General features: G+C 41.2%; 1 protein-coding gene across 2 annotated transcripts in view; it reads left to right on the top strand.

Annotated features, from left to right (window-relative positions):
• Positions 1-25,673, top strand: part of DOCK8 (dedicator of cytokinesis 8) — a 222,625-nt gene that overhangs the window by 56,699 nt on the left and 140,253 nt on the right. The window contains exons 3-4 of one of the 2 annotated variants that reach the window (XM_065878473.1): positions 8,751-8,926; positions 12,074-12,145. In XM_065878473.1, coding sequence (XP_065734545.1) covers positions 8,751-8,926; positions 12,074-12,145 — 248 coding nt within the window. Of the gene's footprint in view, positions 1-8,750; positions 8,927-12,073; positions 12,146-25,673 lie in introns of those variants that run through there. The other variant, XM_065878474.1, reaches the window with a different exon arrangement.

Genomic DNA, 25,673 nt, shown 5'->3' with positions numbered 1-25,673 from the left:
AATGTTGAACATCTTTTCATGTGCTTTTTGGAAACTGGCACCAAGTTATTTAAAACCCAGTCAATTATACCTTGTTGTTGTTTTGCAAGAGGCTGGAACTTGCAGTCAGATGGATCTGGGGTGGAGCATAACTGTCACTTATTAGTTACATAATTTGGGGCAAGTAGCCTTGATGAAGGCTTCAGTTTCTTCATGTGCACTACGGGCATAGTAATGCTACCCCTGTTAGGGTTAACATAGAATGATAAAATAGATGCTGTGTACGTAGAGGCTAATGTTGCTGTCTGTTTATTTGGCACTGTGGAGACACTGTGGGAGATTTCAAGAAGATGAATAGGAGATGATTTTGCCTCTTAAGGGCCTTATAATATATTTGGGAAGGCAGATAATACGGAGAATCCATGCTGGCTTTGGGTGTGGTGGGTGTTCAGAGGAGAGAAGATCCAAGATAAAATAGGAGGTAAAGGCTTAAAGGGGGAGGTTGAGAAGATTTAGAGGAAGGTTCTCAGACCTGGCTCTCATTAGAATCACCTGAGACCATTAGAAACATACCTGTGGCCTGTCGTAGAACAATTACATCAAAATCCCTAGAGTTGGGGTCCAGGAATCAGTATTTTAAAGTTCCATGGGACTTTAACATGTGGTCCAGGTTGAGGGTCATTTAAAGAACCTATGTGTTGATAGATAGAAGTAGTCCAAATAGGAGGAAGAACATAAGAAAAGTAAAGTTTCTTTTGTTGTCCTGGTGGCTCTGAATTTCAGAAAATGTAGTAAGCGAGGACTACTTGCTAATCCTGTGAATATATTTTTATATAAATATAGCAGATTCTGTCATAAATCTGATAAATCAAGTGAGAGGAAGGTTGCGTTTGATTTTGTGGGTATGTGTGTGCATGTGTGTATGTGTGGTGTTACTGGGTTTTTGTTTTTTTAACCCTAATTGTAAATGTTAGCTGTGGTGATTGTGTAAACATGCATTTTCAAAGTAGATAAAGTATTTTAAAATTTTGCATTTTTGAATACGAAGAGGATTCACCATTTAGAGTTGGTTTTATAAAACAAAATGCAATGATTACAGACTTGCCCTGGCTCTTTTTGACACTCCTAATACTGCCATCAGAGTCCTTTGTGGCCAGCACCAAAGAGGGGCTTGTGAATAGAATCACCTGTGCATCACCCATTGGCCTTGGAATTCTCCATTGCCACAGCTATGTGAATAGGTTGGCCAGACCCCCTCTGATGCCAGTCATCTATAAAGGCAAACAACTGTATATTAGTTGTCTTCATTAAGATGAAACTGTAAAATAGTAAAACTATCTTTCTGATTATTCAAAGTAGAAAGGAGAGTAAAGCATACAAGAGAAGAAAGGTAGGTCTTCTTTGCCCTAAGTTAGAAAGGATTTGAGATACTGTGTGCATGGTTAATAACTTAACTTACATTTTTATAGAGGAAAAGTGTTATTTTTAAAAGTGAGAAGAGAAAAACTTTGAAGTAAAATGGAAGGAATCAGCTGGATCATAACAGCTCTGGCTGAAGAGAAGGATGTAGAAAGCCACATCCTGGATATAAATCAAAACACTATGGTTACACGACATGTTTGTATATAACAGTTACAGGGGAAAGAAAAAAGAAGGTCTCATACCTTGGAAAGCATTCTTTTTTGTTTCGTGTTTAAGCTTCTCTGCAATAAAACAACCTTTTTTTTTTTAACCACTAAGGATGATCTAAATGGTGGATCACTCGATAAACGTGGTCTTTTTTGTTTTTCTTTTGTGCTTCATCTTTCAAAGAAGTTGGACTATCTTTAGGTTTCATTGATTTCACTGGAGGGGACATGATGGAAAATGAAGATTTCATTACAATTTTCATGCAGATTCACAGTGGAAGGCAAAATGAAAGAGTGCCACCCTGCACGCAGAGCGTGAATTTCATTACTGTCACTGTAAAGCAGAGGAATCAAGTCAGTCTTGGTAAGATTAGGTTGATGTCCATCATGGCATGTCAGTATCTTCCATGCAGTGGCATCAGTGGAAGATTGCCATTGGTGGAAACAGGGAAGTATTCCTTAATCTAAGCCATGAAGTACTTTGAAATATTGAAGCCAGAGGAACTTTACTGCCTTCTGCTCTGTTTACTTAAAGATAGTAGAGAGCCAAGAGGCTTGCTTTCCATATTCATTTACTCAGGAAACATGTATTGGATCTCACTCTGTGCCAGGAATTGCTCTAGGAGCTGGGGATACAGTAGTGAATGTAACAGAGTGTCTGTCTTCATGAGCTTACATTCTGGAATGAGAGACGTAGACAAATAAGTGAATGTAGACTCTCTCAAGGGGTAGTAAGTGCTTTGAAGAATGAAACGTGGATAGGGAATAGAGAGTGACACAGAAGAGAGCACTTTACTTTAGATCGAGTGGTCTGTGGAGGCTTGGAGGTCTGGAAAGGAGACACTTGGGAAGAATTCTGAATGAACTTAATAGGCATTTGAAGGAAGAATATTCGATTTAGAAGGAACAGCAAGAGCCAAGTCCCCAGAGCAAGAGCATATGGCATGCTCCAGAAACAGGAAGGATGCAGACTGTGAGCTGAGCAGAGTGGGCAATAGGAGATGAGATCGAAGAGGAATCAAGGCTGAGTCATCGGCCTCAGAGGCCATGGGAGAACTTTGTCTCTTACTTGGATTAAGATGGGAAGTCACTGGAAGCACAGACTCAGCACCATCAGAATTTTTATTAAAGAGGTTGCTTATAGGGTTCACTTTATAAAGATCACTCTGGCTGCTAAGTGAAGAATAGACCGGGGTGGGGAGGGCAGTTAGGACATTGTCACAGTAACTCAACAAAACAATGGTGGTGCTTTGGAATAGGGTGGTGGCAGTAGAAAAGGTGAGAAGCGGTTGGATTCTGGATATATTTCAGAAGTAAAGTGGATAGGATTTTCTGATAGATAATATGCAGGATGTAAGAAAAAGAGACAAATCAACGTTGACTCCAAAGATTTTGCCCTGGGCAGCTGGTGGAGTGGAATCACCACTTGCTGAGATGCACAGACCTGGAAAATACGGGAAGAGCAGATCCACAGGAAAGTTAAGTAATTTTGAATTTGTGACGTTTGAGAGGCCTGTTAGATCACCAAGGTGCAATGCTGAGACGTAATTGGAAAAATCAACCTGACTATCAGGGCAAAGGTAGAGGCTACAGATATATAGCTATAATTTTAAAAAGAAAGAAAAAGAAGGTATTTAAAGTCATGCGCATAGATGAGATCATATGGGAGTAAATTCGGATTGGGGAGAGAAGCTCTTTTAGGACTGAACCCTAGGGCTCTGCAAAGGAGAAGGAGAACCTAGGAAAAGTCATGTCCTAAAGGTAGAGTGACCAAGTGTCTGTTCCAGTTTGCTGGACTGAGGGGTTTCCTGGTCCATGGACTTTCAGAGATTGGGACACACTAGGACAGTTGGTCCCTCTCCACGTGAAGAAAGTGTTTCAAGAAGGAAAGAGTGATTAACTGTCCAGTGCTATAGATAAACCAGGAATGAGCGACAGCCACTGAATTTGGCAACATGGAAGTCTTGGGTGACTTTGACCAAGACTCGTCTCTCATGAACAGCCAAGTTGATTTGAAGACCACCCACCACAGGGATAGACATGCATGAGGGCACAAGGCCAGGGCATTTGGAAGCATCATGCCTCTTCCCCTAGCCCCACCCAAAGCGGCATGAAGCTTCCCCAGTGTTGTAACAAAGGACCCAGGTCTTTTGTGATTACCTGTGTGATTTGGACCAAGTTATGTAACTTCTCTGCTTTTCGGTATCCTTATTTGTGAAATACTGTGCAGATTTGTTATTTTAATCATCTATCAGTGTGATGGCGGCATACTATGCTATGCTAAGGCTACATAGATTAATTTTAAACAGACATGGTTCTGATGCTATAGAAGTTTTCAGCTTCAAAACAAATTGAATCCTACCCCGTGTCAGGAGAACTAGCCCTTGATGTGCATTAGGGGACAAGGAAAAACTTGAACCCTCTTCATTAAAAATGAATATTTGTCTCTGAATAATTTAAGCTTTTAGAGTATTTATACTTTTTGTGTATTTCTAGTCTTCTATGGATCAGACATCTGAAGAAAATAGCTAGAAAGAAAGACTGCACGAATCTTCACTAGAGGAGTGTTGAAAATTGATGGAGGTCGTTGACTATGTCTCCTTGGCCTAGTGCTGGACTGTTTAGGACCCCAGCGAGTATTTGTTGAATGAGTGAAAGTTGGTGTATTATTCTAGATTCAACCAGAGCAGTGGAACTGGTAGGACATGCATCTTCATGTTTATTAAGGAATTGATTACAGGAAATTGGTTTACCCACTGGTGGTGGCTAAGCAAGCCTGAAGTCCACAGGGCATTCAGGAAGGCAAGATCACAGCAAGCTGGAACTCCACGGGCATGAGCTGAAGCCTGGAGCCCTGAACTTCCAGAGAGCCTCCACTCTCTGTGAAAAGACATCCAACTGATTGAGTCAGGCTACCCAGGCTAATCTCCCTCTTGATTATCTTAAAGTCAACTGGTTAGAGACTTTAGTTACATGGGTAATATCACTTCACACCTAACTTAGTGTTTGATTGTATCAGTAGGTGTGTGTATGCTACAGAATAGCTGCAGTCTCCCTTCTGTCCTCCAGTTCTGGCAAGAGAAAACCCCGTTAGCCAACCACGACTGGAATAATACTAGGAAGGGAATTTGGAAGAATGTAGGTCTGCTGAGCCAAGTTGACACATCACAAAGCCATCACAATCAAAGCCTGATTTAGGATAATTTGCAGTCTTAAGTTGTTTTGTTTTTAAAAATAGGTTTTTTGTGTTTGTTTTTATTTTGATTATTTAGGGTTTTTTCTTATATTATTGTAACAAATGATAGACATGATATGATAATTCCTTGTATAAGATGACCTTGAAATTACTTTGGATCATACCATTTAAACTAGTCTTGAGTCTCCACTGACTAGGAGGCCACATATAACTCAGTAGTAGAGAAAACAGAAATAGTAAATTTTCACATTTGGCTTTTATGCTCCCAAGAGCCCAAGGGACTGACCTCAGAACATCCCCCTCCGGCACCATTCCCAAACTTCAGCCCCCAATGAAATGCAAAACCACTGTAAATCTCTTCAATATTTGTTTACCCCTAAATGTGTGTATGTGTTAATTGCTTAATAATAAAACCTACTCTTCTTTTTTTCTTTTTTAAAACTTACTCTTGAGATTGACTTCAGATAGTTTAGAGAACAGAAATCTCTTTTGGTTCCTGGTTATTTGAATATGCAAGAGGAACAACTTGCTTGGAGGCCTAGATAACTGTAGTTGGCCTCTCCACCCACTTGCCAAGAGCAGGACCAGTTTACATCCCTTTTGCAATGAACAGTTTCCTCCCTTGTTAGTTGCAGCATAGAAAGCGTAGTGGTGACTCGTTATTACATGCCAGCTTATGTGTAGTGCTAGAATGATACTCAAGAATTCTACCATTATGGCTTATTCTTATCGTCTGTTCAGTCCTGAAGTAGATTCAGACCGTAAGAGTTTATGACTTTATGATCAACTGTGTTTATTGCTTTTGGCACATTGCTGCATAGTTAGTGCTCAGTGATGACACTGTATTCTTTGTCATAGCTCCCCCCTCCAAAGATAGCATTATTTTGTATGTGAGAGGGTGGCAAGCTTCCCCTTCTCACAGTTGACTCAAGGTCTGGGGAAAGAGGCGTGAGAGTAGCTTCCTGTATTCATCTTTATCCCTAAGGGCCAACTCAGTGACTTGCATTTAATAGATGTTCAGCAAGTAATTGAACTTGCCGATGAAGTTCAAAAACGGAGTCAGCTATCCTTTGCGGGGGGGGGGGGGCCCCCCCCAGCTCGTCAGCAGCCTGTCCTGTAGGTAACAGGTGCCAGTATCAGCCAGGTTTTTCTTATCCCTTGTGGCTTTGAATTTTAGGGACGTGATAAGTATAATACTTTGGCTGGACCTAAATTTTTTTCTCTCTGATGATTTCACACAAATGCCATTTCTCTGTGGAAGCTTCTACCTGCTATTGGTTGGCCAAAAAGTTCCTTCGGGTTTTTTTTCCATTAAGACGTTACAGAAAAACCCGAAGGAACTTTTTGGCCAACCCAATAGTTATTAGTGCTAGTGTCACATTGTTTCAAATGTGCTTCAATATAATTTTTCAGTATATCTCTTCAACGCCTCTGCTCGAATAATTGATACTCTTCATGATAAATTTACGTTTAGTATCACTTTAATCAGTTAATTACTTCACTATTATTACTTTGAGAAGCCAATCTCATGAGAAGTTCAGGGTGGAGCGTGTGTGTGGTGGCAGATGGATTTATTTTACTCTCTTCTGAACACACTTACCACTGCCTTGTGTTTAATTATTTCTGGAAATCCAGATTCCCTGGAAAGCCTGCAAGAGAACAGAATTAGGAGCCTGCCTAGGTTTGAATTCCAGATGGGCTCCTTCCCAGCTATGTAAACATGGGCAGACTCTTAAATCTCTAGCCTTCGAAGTCCTCATCTGTAAAATGAGGGTAATAAAAGAGTGTACTTTACAGAGTTCTGGTGAGGATTAAATGAGATACTGTCTAGAGTGACCTAGCACAACTTCTCGGCACATCATGCTGAACAGTTTTTAATTCAAGGGTATAAACTTTACAGTAATAAGGTTGAGTATGCAAACAGTGCAATCTCTTCGTTTCGAGTTGAAGTCATTTCAGTCCCTGCCCCTGAACTCTGTGCCGTGTTGTGATAAGGAGTGGAAAGTCTGCTTTCTCCTTCGGGGTTGGTCTTATGTAAGTCTGCAGTATATTGTGTTTTGTTCTGTGCGTGGATAATGCCTGTTGTTACCTCTGGCAGAGGTCAACAATGTCTTTTTGCAAACTGTCCCCACCTGGCTTCTGCATAGCCTGATCTGCAGTTCTCTGAGCCCCTGGTGGTCCCAGCTGCTTCATCTTGAGAGGCCCCTCTAAGGACGGTGGTCCTCTCCTTAGCTGACTTCCAGGTCCCCAGTCAGAACCCAGGGAAAGAAACTTCCTTGTCCTCAGTCACACTTTGTGGGAGCCTTGGGGAACCAGGGGAGTGTCTGTGCTCTCTCCTACTGAAGAACGTCCTGCTGCCTTCTCTTCTGCCCCTTTTGGTCCTGCTGGCATAGGGCATTATGTAAGTCAGCCACTTCAGGAATCTCAGACAAGGAGGGCGTGTTTGCTCACTTCTCAGCTTCGTCCTCACTCTTTCACGTGTCAGTCAGGTCTCCACCACCACCAGGGACACAAAGGTGGGAGGAGACGGGGCAAGCCACACTTACCTTCTCTAATCTTCTTGCCTCTTCCATGGCACTTTTTTCCTCTTCTCTAACCTGGAGCCTTACATCTAGCCTGGTGTATGGTTTCAGGGTGATGAAAAACCGGTTTGGTCAGCATTTCCTTTAGATCTGTCCTTGTTTCAGAGCGAGGCAGTACAAGTCAAGAATCTGGGGTGTTTGTTGGAGTGATGACTCCAAAGAGTCTGCCAAAAATGAACACCACAGAGCTGCTGTTATTATTATTATTATTACTACTACCACTACTACACACGTCAACTTGATCTAAGTGATTCTTTTACTCCGTTAAGGCAGTGGTTTCCTAAGTCTAAGTGGACTTCACAAGCTAGAAAAAAATATTTGTTGAATTGCCAACTTGCACCTGAGGAAAATTATTTTTTAAATTACCACCTACTTCTATCATTTCTTTTATACCCCCACTATGGAAGGATATGATTGAAGAGACAAAATAAAAAAAGGCAATCCTTTCCAAGCAAGTACAGTCAGCCTTATGAAAACTCAGCCAGTTACCCTTAGTTTGCTCATTTAACTGCAGTCAGTGAAAATTCTTCCCAACCAGCACCAGGCAGTGCAGCAGCGTTTGGAAATCACTGCCTTGGAGTGTCCCAGACACCCAGCCTGGTTCACTGTGGGCTGTGATTACGAATGAAGTGCCTTCAAGAATCAATGTATAGGATAACTCAGGCCAAAGAAAGCACTGTACCTAAATACTCAGACAGAAGGACTGTCGAGTTTGCCTGAATCTCTAGAAAATTGCCTCCGATTCGCCGCTTCGCTGTATTTGGGTAAACGTGGCCTCAGAGAGCTTTTGCGTGAGAAATTATAAAAATGCAGCAAAGCCTAGTGATCTCATTTTGGATCTTCTCAGGAATCCTCATCAAGATGCAATTAGGGCTTCCCCGGTGGCGCAGTGGTTGGGGGTCCGCCTGCCGATGCAGGGGACACGGGTTCGTGCCCTGGTCCGGGAAGATCCCATATGCTGTGGAGCGGCTGGGCCCGTGAGCCATGGCCGCTGAGCCTGCGCGTCCAGAGCCTGTGCTCCGCAAAGGGAGAGGCCACAGCAGTGAGAGGCCCGCCTACCACACACACACACACACACACACACACACACAAAAAGATGCAATTAAGCAGAGAAAAATTCTACCTTGGGGTGTGATTTTAATTACTCACTGTGTTCTGACTTGACTTTCCATGCTGTGTTTCTTTTCCTTTGCATATCACCACTTCTGTGTTTGACAGCTTCTCTAAAGACAGCCCCACTTAGTTGTACATGAGGAGCGAAGCACTTACTGGGAGGAGAGGGAGGACAGAGCACACATCTCCTGTCGCCTTAGTGCTTTTACCCTAAACAGTGTGGGAACCTCTTTTTCCTTTCCCTGCCCCCAGCCTCAGTTTTATGACCCAGTGGAGCCAGTGGACATTGAAGGACTTCTGATGACACACCTGAACAGCCTGGATGTGGAGCTTGCCCAAGAGCTGGGAGACTTCTCCGAAGATGACTTGGACGTGGTGTTCACGCCGAAGGAATGTCGAACTTTGCAGCCCTCTTTGCCGGAGGAAGGGTAAATTCCTTTCTTAAAATGTGGATGGGATTATGATGATTATGCCTGTTCTTGGTTAGGGAGAGATGCCCTAATTCTGGACTTCTCTTACAAGTAACATGACTCAGATCTATCAAGATGTGCAGGATGACTACTGTGGCACTGTCACCTACATGTAGATAGATTTTGAACTGGTTTGACCAGAGGCTTTGAAAAGCCATGTGGGGACTAAACCAGTTAAAGCGCTGCAGTGGAACAAAATCGACTGCTTAAGAAGAGGTGAAGAGTGCAGGCTCTGGACCCAGACTGCCCGGGTCAGCTCAGTGACTGTGGGTGAGTCATGTGACCTCAGGAGGCCTCAGTTTTTCCATTTGTAAAAATAATGATCATTGAAATGCCTCCGTTCAGGAGCATTTTAATTCTTTCCATATATGAGACTGGATCAAGTCACAGAAGTAAGTCCGATCCACATTTCTTGAGCATCTACTATGTGCTGAGAACTGGGATAAAAAGATGAATAAGGCAAAGTTCTTTCTTGTGAAGCAAGTCTTGTCAAGCGGAAAAACAATGGGGAAAGCTCTGTAGTGTGAATATGTGAATAGCTGCTTAGGGTTGAGTTTCTACAGTGGGTTAATGGATGTGTTTACAGGTATCAGCATTAGCCCTCAGTATCAAATGATGGAATTATATTTAGATGAAACTCCTGTTATTTCCATAGTGTAACAAGCAATGTCTCTTTGGAGATTTAGGATGAACTTTTATTTGCATTCATCTTCAAAACCAAAGATTCACATCCTCCTGAGATTTTCAACCTTCTCCTCTTCCCCAAAAAGTCCTGGAAATGAGATCATGAAACACGGCCCCTGCCCTCATTATTCGGGGATATTCCAGTTCTATTTTGGATTTTATTTCATCACAGTTTAAGAAGGTTAGATGACAGTGATAGGGTATTATTTGACCCTGTGCTCTTTGTTTAGACAGTTCTCATTCATATAGAAGAGCTGACCATATGCTCTGCTCTAACATTTTGAAGATACTCACTCCCCAGAAAACAAGATCATAGTGATTCTTGGGAAACATTTTTCCCTGTTGTCAGTCCATTTATTCAGATGTGACTTTCATATAGATAACATCTATTATTGTTCCCTTTGGTAGAGAATAATTTAATTTCTTTGTGTAAAATATATGGTTAATTGTCTTCAAATGAGATCAGAATCTTGGAAAATCCTGTTTAAAATACTTAAAATAGGGCTTCCCTGGGAGCGCAGTGGTTGAGAGTCCGCCTGCCGATGCAGGGGACACGGGTTCGTGCCCCGGTCCGGGAAGATCCCACATGCCGCGGAGCGGCTGGGCCCGTGAGTCATGGCCCTGAGCCTCTGTGTCCGGAGCCTGTGCTCCACAATGGGAGAGGCCACGACAGTGAGAGGCCCGCATACCGCAAAAAAAAAAAAAAAAATACTTACAATAAGTTTACAGGTAGGAGGATTTTGATTTTTTTTTTTTGAAATTTGATAGAAAAGGTACTTTTTTTTCTTAACATCAGGTTTTTTTTGTTTTTTGCGATACGCGGGCCTCTCACTGTTGTGGCCTCTCCCGTTGCGGAGCACAGGTTCCAGACGCACAGGCTCAGCGACCATGGCTCACGGGCCCAGCCGCTCCGCGGCATGTGGGATCTTCCCGGACCGGGGCACAAACCTGCGTCCCCTGCATCGGCAGGCGGACTCTCAACCACTGCGCCACCAGGGAAGCCCTTAACATCAGTTTTTGAGCATAATGTTGCCTCGTCACCAGAATTGATAACTAACATGTTATGTGTCTGATGGCTTTCAGATACCCTCTACTGTTTCAATCGTTGCCCAAAAGTCTTGTGTATAATTACAGGAAAGTATCATCATCATCAGAGTAAACGACAGGTGACTCCTGTTGAACCCCAGTGCCTATCCGAGAACATGATATTGAGCTGTGATAGTGCAGTGGGTGTAAACCTGCGCTCCCAGGCGAGTGGCCTGGGGTCAGTTCCCTGCTCTTCCACTTGCTGAGTGTCTTTGAGAAAGATCTTTTCATCTCATCCCTCTGCAAAATGAAAATAGTAATAGCGTCTGTTCTATGGAGCTGATTGACATTAACTGAATTCATACATGTAGAGGGATTGCATCAGTGCCTAGTGCAGAATGAATGGCACACAAGTGTGAACTATCACACGTAGGTCTTATTATGTGCCAGACGCTTTTCTAAGCACTTCACACACTGACTTCATCACAGCTCTCCAAGGGAGCCCTGCACGATTACTATCACCACTTACAGTGAGGAAACGGAGCCACAGAAGGGTTGAGTGACTGGCCCAAGGTCTCGTAAGGAATGGGGCCGGGATTTGAGTAGTCAGGGCCCAGGGACCACATGTCTGACTTCTACAGTATTCCATCTGAAACTAACAGCCAGTCCACGAGGTGGGTACTGTTCTTACCCTCTTTCTACAAACCAGAAAATTAAAACTTAGAGCACTTAGACCTATCTATCTATAGTACCAACACATTTGGGAGAACAGCAAAAAAAACCCAAAACAAACAAACAAACAAAAATAACCTTTGCTACTGTGGGGAAGTAGTGATTTCTAAATTTCCAGACTCCGAAGCACTCTAAGAGTTTCTCTCATGACCCACTCTATGCAGTAGACAAGAGCTGCCCAAATTAATACTCACCAACCAAAGCCAGGGCCTGCCAGCTCCTCAAAGTACAACTCCTCTTCTTCATGGCTTTCAAAGAGGAAAACATGCATGTCCTAACAGGGTTACACGTGAGCAAAAATTATGCCCAGGTTACCCCAGAAGAGACTGGTATTTATACTTATTCTTCTTGTTTCGTATGTGATTACAGCTAGTTCTACCTGTCTTGTGTCGGAATGCCTTCAGGGATAGATAATAATCTAATACGATTCTATGTAATAAAGAAAACCCACAAAGCATAAAATGCCAACGTTTGTCTCATCAAAGTAAAAATGTTACTGCCTCAGGAATACTTCAGACACTTGAGAGGATTGGATAACCATGCCCTTCCCATTCTCAGTTGATACGGATTTGAAATCACCCTGCTGTCCTTGGTTATGATAAAGGATTGCTTTGTTGTGTTTACCTGGTAATAACTTTTTTATGTTGTTTTCCACCTCATTAGGGTTGAACTGGACCCTCACGTCCGGGACTGCGTTCAGACCTATATTCGGGAGTGGCTAATTGTGAATCGGAAGTAAGTTCGTTTTTTTCCCTCTTTACGTATATACTTACTTTATATCGTTACCGTTTTATAACTTTTTTAAAAAAAATTAATAAACTTTTTTTAGAACAGTTTAGGCTTACAAGAAAATTGATTAGAAGGAAGTACTGAGAGTTCTCATATACTACCTCCCACACACATTTCCCTCTATTATTAATGTATTGGGTTTTTTGGTGTGTGTGAGGTTTTTATGTCCTTGAATGACCATGAATATTGATTTTGGGGATTCCAAATAAATTTTAGCAAGTAGGCAAATTTGCAAATGCAAAATCCATGAATAATGAGCATTGAGTGTATCTTGTATCACTCTCCTGCTCAAACACCTTCTAAGGCTCTCTATTTCCTACTATATCAGATATAAACACCACCTGCTTGCCTTTCAAGGGCTTTAATAATCTGGCCCAACTCTTATCTATTAAAACGTATTTCCCTTAACTCCTGGAGCCCCTTCCTTTCTCTGAGCCTGCGTCTCTTCCTCACTGTTGCACCACATGACTGACTCAGTCCTCCCTCCACACCTTTGCTCTTGCTGTCTCCCCTCTGGGCATGCTCTCCCTTCTTTCGTCTGTCTACCCAATCCTACCCGTGGATAAAAGATCATATCAAATTTCTTTTTTCTTCGTGCAGCTTTCTCTGACTAATTTATCCTTCCTTGGATGAGTCTTACTTAAGTGTGGAATATTTGGTACAATTGATGAGCCAGTGTTGATCCATTATTATTTTTTTTTTTTTTTGCGGTACGCGGGCCTCTCACTGTTGTGGCCTCTCCCGTTGTGAGGCACAGGCTCCGGACGCACAGGCTCAGCGGCCATGGCTCACGGGCCCAGCTGCTCCGTGGCATGTGGGATCTTTCCGGACCGGCGCATGAACCCGTGTCCCCTGCATCAGCAGGCGGACTCTCAACCACTGCGCCACCAGGAAAGCCCAATCCATTATTATTAACTAAAGTCCATAGTTTACAGTAGGGCTTTTTTGTGTTTACATTCTGTGGTTTTGACAAATGTAAAATGACATTTATCTACCACTGGAGTGTCATACCGAATAGTTTCACTGCCCTAAAAATCCCCTCTGTGCCCTCTGGTCCTCCCTCCCTGGCAACCGCGTATCTTTTTACTGTCTCCATAGTTTTGCCTTCTTTCTCTGTGTGTTTTTGTGGCTTGATAGCTCATTTCTTTCTTCGCTGAATAATATTCCACTGCATGGATTTACTATAGTTTGTTCATTCATTCACCTACTGAAGGAGAAAGTTACATTTTAAACACAAAGAATAGAGCCCTTTTACTTCTATTCTGATGAATTCCTGGGGGGTGGGGGTGGGGATTAATGAATGGAAATTTGGCCTCAGATTCAAAGGGCACATTTAAATTTATGACCAAGAAATAAATTACTTGCTTGCCTTCTAGTCAAAAAGGCCCTTCTCTCCTGGGTTAATTAAATGTTCTATGACATTGTCCTGAGCTTTTTGTCTCCATGCCAATGACCTGGAGAGTACCCTCTAATGAGAAGCATCTACCCACACTGGAATTCGCAAACTGTATGTGTGTACGTGTTGGGGAGCTGTCTGGGGAGAGTCTGCAATCAGGGGCACACCCCACTAGAGAAACATCAGAGAACCTGTGACAACACACAAGTAGTTTGAAATTCTGATATCCTCACCTCTCCTATACTCCAGTCTGTGGGATAAATGATGAAAGACTTTGGAGGTTGGGTTTTATCCAGCTCCTGGAAGGGTACCATTGAATTTGTGGTGATGTGTTTTGGAGTAATGTCAGTATGCATACTATTTTCAGTAACTGAGAAAGAGAAAGCTTCACTTGTATAAAGTAATTAAGAGAAAGTTAGATGCTAATCCATCATCTGTTCTAACTTGAATAGAAAACCAAGTTTGCCGGGCAGTCAAGTAAGATTATACTTTGCTGGTAATAAATAAAAGATTTCAGAACAAGTTGTTCTCATGCTTTTAAATGTTATAATTAGAGGTACTTTCTGGATATGAAGGTTTGAAAGAAATCTGAGAAGGGGCAATAAATAGAAAGGTCCATTTTACTACATTTGGTTTTTATTTTCTATTTGGGACACTGCACTTTTTCATTCTTCATGGCAATTCCCAATGGAATTTTTTTCCTCTATCTTGAACAAACTTAAAGGACTCTTTTTAGAATACTCATTGTAAAAATTTTGGAGATCATAGCGAAACAAAAAGAGAAAACAAAAATCACTCCATTTCACTATAGACACATAACCACCATTAACATTTGATGTGTTGCCTTTGAATCATATTTCTTTGTATATATTTGCATAAAAATTAAGTCCGATTATGATACTATTTGGCAGCATGCTTTTTCAGTCTTCACACTAAGTGGTAACTATCTCCTTGCTATTAAATATTATTCCTCAAGACAATTTTTAATGGTTGTATAATGTATTTATACAAAAATTTATTTAAACAATTTTAATGTTTAGATGATCCCCTGTTTTTCAGTGTTATACCCAGTATAGCCACATTCTTGTGTATAGTTATGGTTTTTTTCCTTTTGGAATAAATTCCTACAAGAGGAGTTTCTGTGTGTTTAAATGTATGCACAAATTTGAGGATTTGGGAATAATATATCAGAAAGATTATTAGCAAGATATGCGTGAATCCTCAAGAATATTGGATGTTATCTTTTAATAAATTTCCAATTTTATTTGTAAAATGGCTGTCTTTTATTTGCATTTTCTTTGTTTCAATTTGGTATCTTTTTTTCCATAAATTTATCGTCCGTTTGTAAGTTTTTCTTGGTGCTCTGCTTATTCATTAAATTTGTGCATCTCTATTACTGTATTTGTCTGGTCTTGTTTATCTTTAGGGCTGCTTTCATTCGGTAAGGATATTATCCCTTTGTATGTCATATAATACAAATTCCTTACCCAGGATACTCTTTGTCTTTTAAATTTGTTTATAGTTTTTTAACATTCAAAATTATTTATTAGTAAAATCTATATTGACAGTTTTCCTTATGATTTATAGTTTTGCTGTCATGCTTAAAATTTAATCCATAAACCTAGTATTATGTACTAGGAATTTAGGATTAAAATGTTAAACTAGACCATTAGCCACTTTGATTATTGCTTCCGTTCCCTCATGTGTCTCCATTTGTTTTTATCTCTTCTGTAGGAACAGTGGTTTTTCGTATATTTATTCTGTGCAAGTTTTGTATCTTTTTATTTTCACAAAACAAAGCAATGTCTGTTTTAACTTTATGTTTGGCAACATACTGAGGATGGGGATTGTCATTGGCCCCGTTATCTGCGCACTTGGGTAACGGACCAGCTTGTTTCCCAGAAATTAGCTAATGGACAGGTAGATGTGTGAAACGTCGAAACTCGTTGTCAGTTTCTGGCAAGCTTTGACTAGTGTTCAACTGAGGAAGCACCTTTTCCAACCCCACTGTTTGACCTTTTGGTACTCTAAATCTGATACTCTAACATAAAGGCTATAATTCCTATTGAACAGTCCTCCCAGGATCATTCTGCCCTCACGTGCATCCATAGTATTTTATTTGTGGGGAGAATCCAATACACTCTTCCAGGTGCCCTTCATCTCCTAACCCTACATACATATTCAGCTAGTTGTTTTCTATGAGTTGTTTCTATATGGTTGCAGAGTGATGGTAGAAAGAGAAAGGCAAGGAAGGTAGTGGTTCTGGTGGAGAATTTAGATTCCTGACTATTATAGACATTGACTGTTCGGGGACTGGCAGGAAGGAAAATACATAGTGCCTTCCTCTGCATTGCCCTTTGGGGAGGCAAAGTATGGTACATCCTTCTCTTTCCAGCTGCATCTGATCCACAGAGATTCTGTCTAGACTTCGGCATTAAGTTATCTGTTTTGGTGAGTTTCCATTTTTTCTGTGTCTTCATAGGCAGGGAAGTTGGAGAAAGTCACAATAGTGTTGCTGACCAGTTGTTAATTAGCAATTAATGAGCTCTCCTTTGAATTTGTTATTTTATGTGCTAAATAATGTAAGCTTGTGTTTTGTTTTGTTTTGTTTTGTTTTGTTTTGCGGTACGCGGGCCTCTCACTGTTGTGGCCTCTCCCGTTGCGGAGCACAGGCTCCGGACGCGCAGGCTCAGCGGCCATGGCTCACGGGCCTAGCCGCTCCACGGCATGTGGGATCTTCCCTGACCGGGGCACGAACCCGTGTCCCCTGCATCGGCAGGCAGACTCTCAACCACTGTGCCACCAGGCAAGCCCTGAAGTTGGTTTTTGTTCTGTGCGGAAGACACCAGACTCATTGAGGTGGCTAAAGTCAGGGCTGTGCCCTTCTGTGTACTTGGCCAGAGGCAGCCCTGTTGAGGGAAGGAGTGAGGAACAAATATGTGTTTTGCATCAACTGCGGGTCTGGCCTGCCCTAGGCACTGGGGATGCAGCTGTGAACAAGACAGAGGTAGCGCCCTTTACAGAGCTCAGGATCTAGGAGGGCAGAAAGCACTAGATAAGAGTTGGAAGGGGAGCACCCCGCAGCGCTGTAGACGTCTTTAATGAGATGGTTTAACTTGGTTGGGGGCATCAGGGAGGGTGTCCCCAGGGAATAATAATGATAATAAACAGCATTTATTGTGAAAAATGTGTATATGTATTCTTTTTCATATTCTTTTCCATTATGGTTTATTATAGGATATTGAGTATAGTTAGCTGTGCAATACGGTAGGACCTCGTTGTTTATCTATTTTGTATATAGTAGTTTGTATCTGCTAATCCCAAACTTCTAATTTATCCCTACCCCCCTCTTCCCCTTTGGTAACAATAAGTTTGTTTTCTATGTCTGTGAGTCTGTTTCTTCTGTAAATAAGTTCATTTGTATCACATTTTAGATTCCACATGTAGGTGATGTCATATGATATTTGTCTTTCTCTGTCTGACTTCACTTAGTGTGATAATTCTCTGGGTCCATCCATGTTGCTGCAAATGGCATTCTGTTCTTTTTTGTTTGTTTTTTTGGCTGCGTTGGGTCTTCGTTGCTGCGCGTGGGCTTTCTCTAGTTGTGTTGAGCAGAGGCTACTCTTCGTTGCAGTGTGCGGGCTTCTCATTGTGGTGGCTTCTCTTGTTGTGGAGCACGGGCTCTAAGCACACAGGCTTCAGTAGTTGTGGCGTGCGAGCTCAGTAGTTGCGGCTTGTGGGCTCTAGAGCGCAGGCTCAGTAGTTGTGGTACACGGGCTTAGTCGCTCTGCGGCATGTGGGATCTTCCCAGGCAAGGGATCAAACCAATGTCCCCTGCATTGGTAGGCGGATTCTTAACCACTCTGCCACCAGGGAATTCCCTTCATTTTTTTTTTTATGGCTGAATAATACTCCAGTGTGTGTGTGTGTGTGTGTGTGTGTGTGTGTGTATACCACATCTTCTTTATCCATTCATCTGTAGACGGAAGTTTAGGTTACTTCCATGTCTTGTCTATTGTAAATAGTGCTGTAATGAACATACGGGTGCATGTATCTTTTCGAATTATGGTTTTGTCCAGATATATGCCCAGGAATGGGATTGCTGGATTGTATGGTAGTTCTATTTTTAGTTTTTTAAGGAAACTCCATACTGTTTTTCATAGTGGCTGCACCAATTTATATTTCCACCAACAGTATAGGAGGGTTTGGGGGGACCTTTTCGAACAATTCCTCAGAAGAAATAACTATTTAAAATATTTACGAAAGTGATTTTGGTTCCAGTTGCTCTAAGTGTGCAAATCATAGTGGTAAAAAAAAAAAGTAGATCCACATGTGACCAAACTTCATTTTATCTTATAATATTTATTTTCTACTTTCTAACAGAGATCTTTGAGAGAGAGCCTCACATGGGCATTCATAAACTTGCTAGCTTCTTCAAAGTTATTCTCACCAGTATTCATTAAGCAACATGTATGTGTATGCCAAATGGGTAAGCTTTTCTAGTGTATAAAATCCTTAGGGGGCTTTCCCTAAGGATTCAAATAAAAAGCTTCATGTGATCTAATGTCCTGGCAAAAAAACCACCCAACTCAAAGTAATGGAAAATATAGGCAAACATTAAGTTGCTTCCTAAGATTACACTACCCTAAATGACAACACACTGAATTAGCGAGTGTTTTTCCTGAGAAATCCAATTTTAAGGGGAAAAGTTCCCAAAGGAATTAACTAACGTTAATTTGTTCTAAGATGGAAAGAAAACAGTGAATTAAAACTCAAAATTCACACTTGCCCTTTGCCTTTCTTAGGATGTGTACACTCCAGAGGATGTTGACGTCACAGGTTCAGTGTCACATACTTCTTCATAAGGAAACCGGTGTGGGCCACAGGAATAAAAATCCAGAAACAACCTAGCTTAAGACCTTATGTGTGGTAGCCTTGGAGACCAGAACTATTTCTGGTCTTTAGCTTTCTTCCTTGTGTCATAAAATGCACTTATTTCCAAGAGTGTTTACTTACAAGTGAATCCCCACCCCCCTGCCAATTACAGCCATGTGCCTGCTTCCATTTTCCTCAAGTCACTTCTCTCTACGCCTCTTTCTCCATCGGGTATGGCATGGACATGAGCTGAATTCTAGGACATTTCCCCCAGCTTTAAGATTTTAAGATAAAGAGTTCATACACCATATCTGAAAAATTTTGTATCAGATTTTCTCCTCAAAAGAAACTTAAATCTGGGAGAAATGAAACTTATTTGGTTATTGTTCTTTTGCTATTTTATGCAAGCAGATGCTTTCTTTTTTGTCCTCCGTTTTGTTAGAATGTTTTCTGAAGTCATTTACCCGGACTGCCCAAAGACACTAACAAATGGGCATTTAAAAAAAAACTGAGTTACAGAATACTGTTAAAAGTTCATTTCACAACATGTATACTCTAACCATATATCTGTGTCACCCTCAGGATTTGGGGGATGGAAAGCATTAAGACTAAATGTATTCCATGGCTGTGGATTTGAAACCAGAGCAAACTGTGTTCCCCTTCCTCATTCTAGATTTAGCATCTACTTCCCCATTTTGAAATCTCAGAAAGTTGCAAAGCTACCTTGTGACAGCAAGGGTAAAGCTGGCTGGAGAGGAGAGGCCATGGGTTGGCAAGCATGTAAAGATGACTCATTTCAGAAGTGCCAGCCACAGAAGTCAGAAACCACCATGGGGTAGGTAGTGAGACTGCTGGCTGAGTGCCATCAGCTACCAGAGTCCCAGCCTCCTTACCCAACCCGGGCATCTGAGCCAAATAAAGCCATGCTCCTGTGGAGCCTATTTGCAGACAAGAGAGAGATGGGCAAGTAGCCAAATGGTAGAAAGACTATTTCTCATGAAATAAACACAACCTATTGCTTCTCTAGAGAACTGTGTTCCTTTTCTTCAAACACTACCGTTGCCCATTTGGGGACAGTCCAAAGACCAAACATATCTTGAGAGCGTTCTCTTTAGAGGCAGTGTCATGGAGTAGATAGAGTCTAGACTTGGGTCCCGATGCTGGCTTCTTATGTAATGTCTATGAGACCCTGGGCAAGTGACTTCATCTCTCTGAACCAGCATTTCCTCAAGTGTGAAATGGGGGGAAATGTTGCTCATTTTGAAGGCTTATTGTGAAGACTGGAAAATAATACATGTTCCTCTTCTTCTTTTTCCTCTTCCCCTTCCTATACGCTTTTCTCTTTCTTTCCTCTCCCTTCTTGTACAATTTGGTGTGGAAGCCATCAGAACAAGCTAGCCATCCATGACTCAGGGTGGGGAGTAGCTGAAGAGGGCCAGAATGAGGAGTGGAAGGCCAAACACGCTGAGGAGGACACACGTTTAGAAGGGCCGCCTGGCATGGAGAAGCAGAACCTATGTGGTGTGAGGGGGGTATCTGAGCCTGGGGCAGCCTGGCATGTGATAACAGAGCAGACATTCTGAGTAGAATGAGGGGGTGTTACATGGGGGAGAAGCCTACCACGAGGTGTCAGAGCCCAGGCAAGGGACAAGGATGTCCTTGTGGGAGGGTGGCCTGGCACTAACTGTCAGTGCAGACTGAAGAAGATGTCGAGCCAGAGGGCAAGCCTAGTGCAGGGTGTCAGAGTCAGAATATAAGGAGGGCAACATGTGTGGGCATGGAGGGGTGCTGTTAGCAAGGGTTACATTGAGGGGATTAATCAAGTAAGTAAGTATATTAAGGACAGTAGGTTTTAGATTTTTCACTATCTGAGAAGGAAGTTAATATGGAAAGGAAGAAAACTAGAATGGATACTGTGATGTCAGATTGGGATTGCAAGGATCAACATGAACTCCTGGCTTTCAAAACACACACACACACAAACACACACACACGCACACACACACTCCCTACCTAACTCTGTTCACTGAGAAGACATAGGAGGAGCAACACCTTAATAGCAATGAGCACACCCAACACCTACATCTTGGCTTCTAAGAACCATTTTCCACTAAAAAGAATCAGAGCTTCTTGGAGAAATGACTGATTCCAGGGTTGAGGAAAGGAAAGTATAAGATCAGCCTGAATATCTTGTGGCAGAAAGCAGGATGTGATCAGTGACTGCTGGGGACATGTAAAAAGTTGTAAGAGCCAGCTGAAGGGATTCACACTGGTCAAATTGAGGATAATTATAGCACCAAAATAAATAATAGAGATGGATTAAGATATGTTGAATAAAATAGGAAACTGTGAATCCATATTGATACAAATCAAACTGAAAGCTTGATGAGGAATGGGGCATTTACAACAATCAAACCCAAATGGAGGGACTTTCTAAATAATAACTGGCCTATAATCTTAAGGTCATGAAAGTCAAGGAAACACTGAGGAACTGTTCCAGAGTGAATAAGAGTAAAGAAATGTGACATATAAATGCAATGCATGACTTTGGACTAGATCCTTTTGCTCTAAAAGGCATTTGGGGGACATTTGGTGAAAGCTGAAAGGGGTCAGAGGATTAGATGGTAATAATGTATCAGTGTTAATTTCCAGAATGTGACGGTTGAATACTAATTACCATGGAGAATGTCCTTGTTTGTAGAAGTTACACACTGAAGTATTCAGGGATAATGGAGAATTAGGTCAGCAACTTACTCTCAAATAGTTTGAGAGGGGGAAAGGTCTTTGTACTATATTTGCAAGTTTTCTGTAAATTTGAGTTTGTTTCAAAATAAAAGGAAAATAATATATGTTAGGTGCCTGGCATTGTAATAAAGACTGTTAGTGGGTCCCCTTTACTGTCCCATGTGTTTATCTTGCAGCTGCCGTGAGTGTAGGAGCTATTGTGCCCAGAGACATTTGAGCAATTCGCTCTACCTCCCAGCCCCTTAACCTCCCACTTCGGATTGGTGGTGGTGACCAGTGCCTGACCGGCACAATAGCACTGGTGCAATGGGTACCATAGTCCCACCTCTTGTCTCAGAGTGGGACAGTGGGACAACTTTGCAATGTGATCCTTCCAGAGCACCCTGCGTATCAGGCCAAGAATTTATCTGAGCTCTCATCCTTAGTTGACTCCTTCTGCTTCCCTATCTCTCTTACAGGCTTTTCTTCAAGAACACACAATCAAAAATCACATGCACCTGAGTCCCTGCCTCAGGCTCAGCTTCTAGGGAATCTCAACTAAGACAATCAGGTAGACAATCACTAAGACAATTACCAGTCCAAGAAATGATAGCTATATTATCATCAATGATAATACCATTAGATGCAATACCAGTACATGTATTATAGATCTAGATACCCTTATTTTGTGGATATGTTGAATTTAAAATCTCCTAACATCCCTGTTTCTGCTAAACTATATAATAATTTCTATATGAGAAATTTACTTTCTACCAAAACCAAAAGTAGAACTCTGAAAAGTGCTCACTTTAGGATTTTCCACTAGTAGAATTCTCCCCCCAAACAATAAACACGTGAATGATGCTGTGGTCCCGGTTAAACTTGCTGCATTTCACCCCTTCCAGGAAGTCTTGGTGGATATCCTTTCCCAGATGTGCTGCTAAAACTATGGTTTAGATTGGATTTGGGGATTCCAGTTTTCTAATATCTTAGTAGCAATGGTTCTCAATGAGGGTAATTAATGTTTCTGTTTTTAATTGTCTCAATGGCTGGCGTGGGCTACTGCATTTCACACCCTGCAATGCATGGGGCATCACATACAATGAAGGATCATCCCCAATTCAACATCCAACACAACTATCAAATGTCCTGCTGGACATTCAGGGTGGTGAAACACCAGTCTGTAAATATCTGAGCCAAGCCTCTATGCCATCTTACAAATATTTTTGCACTGAATTTTTCAGGAAAACAACTATCATGTAAATATAGGGGAAGTTAAACTTTGTGCTGATTAGAGCTCTACAAGAGTTTTCCCCCATTTTGGAAAATCACATTTCTGACAGCAGTGCTGCTTTGTGGTGTTTGAGTCACCCATACAACACATCTGTTGCAGTCTGCTTTTGTAGGTGTTATATTTACAACGATTCTTCCTACAGGTGCAAACAGCTATTTCATTATGTCCTCTGGTGTAGTTGTGTCCAAGCATTTGCATATTTACATACATGCTATTTTAGGTATTATGTTTCTTTTATTTCTCATTTCTGTAACAGCTGGGACATTTTATTGACTTCTAAAAATGAGTAAGTTGATGGGTTTTAAAGGTGGCATTTTAAAACATTTGTTACAGAGAAAGACAGTGTTGGATCTGACAGATTTGAGAACACTTGTGTGAGAGGAAAACGATATAGATATTTGCTTGTTAGAGTTGCATTCGTTATCCCATTCAACAAATGTTTAGAAAATATCTCCTGAGAATAAGGCACCAAAGAAGATGCAAAGAGGAATACACAGGAAACCTATCGCTAAAGGAGGCCCTGTCCTCAGCGAAGTCATAGTCTAGTGAGAGAGAGCACATATTTAGCAGGGGAGATAACAATTTAGACAAGTAATTAGACTGTAACATAGAATATTATAAAAGCTTCTAAGAGAAATACAAACAACATGCTTTGAAAATTCAGAGAAGGGAGCAGTTACTTCTGGCCAGGTTAGGGAAGGCTTGGTGCAAGTGCTGGCCTTTGAATTGGGCTTTCGTGGGAGTGGATTTATGGGGATGGGGAGTCTGCGTGTAAGAAGTCAAGAGTGGCACAGTGATTTCCACAGCTGGATTGCTCTTTGTCACTGCATAGGCTGATGAGCCTGGCTTGCCTTCCATACTTTCAGAAAGCAGATAGCTAAGCACCTTGACAGCCAGAGCAACAAATGCATGTCATAATAAGCAGTTATTGATCAGGGAGACATTTTTATGGTGTTTTGGGAGTAACTGAATTATATGCACTGATGTGTTTGAATTTTAATTGTTTACCAGTTCACTGGGAGTAAAATATGGAGTAATAAAACAGATGATACCCCATTCCTTGATATCCCAGCTCTCCTTGAGCATGACCTTCCTTCAGAATTACCTTAATCACCAGGATGAAAGACAAAGTCTAAGGGCTTTTATGTGCTGCTCAAAACACCCGTGAAATGTTTCACTGTCACTATGGGTAATACACCAAGAATAAATAGCATGTCAACAAGTTTAATTACTTCAGAGTTTTACTCTCCACCAAGACACCAAACACATTCTTAAGTTATTCTCTCTTTTAAAGAAAATTACAGAGAAAATAATGCTTATAGTATTTACCATCACCCAAAGGATGCCAGTAAACAGCAATACATACAAAATTGTCAAAAGTATATGGAAATAAGATGAGATAAACAGGCAACCGTGGCACCGTTCTATTCATTAGATTAACGGTCATTTGCAAAAGGCATGAAGGAGAAAGTGCTATGATTTTTAGAGCAAGGACACAAAACTTTGTGCTATAGACATGAAAAAGATAAAGTGAAATTAATTCAAGGCATCTTCCAGTCTAAGTAACAGAGGCAAACAGTTCAAGTTGGAAAATACATTTCTCCCAAAAGGAGAACAGTACTTTGTTCTTCTGTGTAGTTTTAATCTTTCCCTACTAAGTTAAAATCTAAAACTTTCCTCTGTCCTGCATGAGCGGCACTATTTGTCTGATTTAAAAGTCTCAATTATAGGATCTGAGTGGCAGATGTCCTATAGAATTATGAGAGTGGGAGGGAACACAAGTGGCCATTACTCTACTCCTCTGCCCCCTAAGTGGGATTCAAAGCCATTATCACACATACCAAGGACATAAAAGACTATTCCTAGGTATTACAGAGAAATGTAATATCAGCAAGGAGATAATTGAGGAATAAAAGAGCTAACTAAATCAGTGTTTGACTGTATGGTTATGGATGACAAAGACATGCCCATAGACCAAGGGGGGAAAGCAGAGGTGCGGGGGGGCTGGTGGTGGTGGTGGGATGAATTTGGAGATTGGGATTGACATATATACACTAATATGTATAAAATAGATAACTAATAAGAACCTGCTGTATATATATTAAAAAAAGACATCCATAGAAAGCAAAGCGGCTTCATTAAGCATGGTCCTCCAGAGGAAAGTAGTTTTTTTTTCCCCTGTGATGCATTAAAATATATGAGATAGAGTTTGGGGTTCATTCCTCTGACATACTAAGATAAGTGCATTTTCTGAAGTCCTCAGAAAATCTTATTTCACTTGAAAGGAATATTTTGCATAGGATGAATTGGAACTAGAATAGCCCTAAAGTATAATTCTTACGATTTTTCAAATCTTATCCTTATTCCATGAATACATACATTTTAGTGCCTATGATGTGAAATCTATCCTGGACCATTGCATTAAAAGAAATCTTCAACAATACTGAGTTGTACCTTTTTTTATTTTTCCTTTGCTTGTAGTATCTTATTCATTGGTCTAATTTGGATTACTTGTCCACTGACAGGGACAATTGGCATATAATTGAGCCATATTCTCTAATACTATTTAATAAACATCATTAAGTAGTGGCAGATATTTACTGAATTATGGCCATAAGGCAAGAAATCTTCTAAGTATTTTACATATGAGAATTTATTTATTGCATGCAGTAGAACTGATGACCTAGGTATTATTCTAATTCTTATTATCTTGATAAGGAAATTGAGGCACAAAGAAGTAGACTAATTTGCCTTAAGTCACACAGCTTGTAAGCTGTGGAGCCAGGACTTAAATCCATTCACTCCTGCTTCAGTGAGACCACCATCCTATAATAAACCGCAGCGAAGTATCAGCCCTTATGTTGAATGACTATTAAATGTACATACTACCCTAATTAATGCCAGGCATAATCCGAAACTGTCCATTGATTTGGAGGTAATTGTAATTCATTCTTTTTAGACTAAAGTTCTGTGAGTTTTGACAAATGCATACAGTTGTGTAACCACTATTACAATCAAGATACAGAACGGTTCCACGCCCCACCCACCCCCCAAATTCCCCCAGGCCTCTTGGTGGTCAACCCCTTTCTCTACCCCCAGACCCTGGCAAGCCACTGATCTCTTTTCTGTCTCTATAGCTTTTCCTTTTCCAGAACGTCATATAAATGGAATCATGCAGTTATCTT

Source organism: Phocoena phocoena, chromosome 6, assembly GCF_963924675.1.
Source record: "Phocoena phocoena chromosome 6, mPhoPho1.1, whole genome shotgun sequence".
NCBI classification, from domain to species: domain Eukaryota; kingdom Metazoa; phylum Chordata; class Mammalia; order Artiodactyla; family Phocoenidae; genus Phocoena; species Phocoena phocoena.
This window is presented reverse-complemented; position numbering and strand designations above follow the sequence as displayed.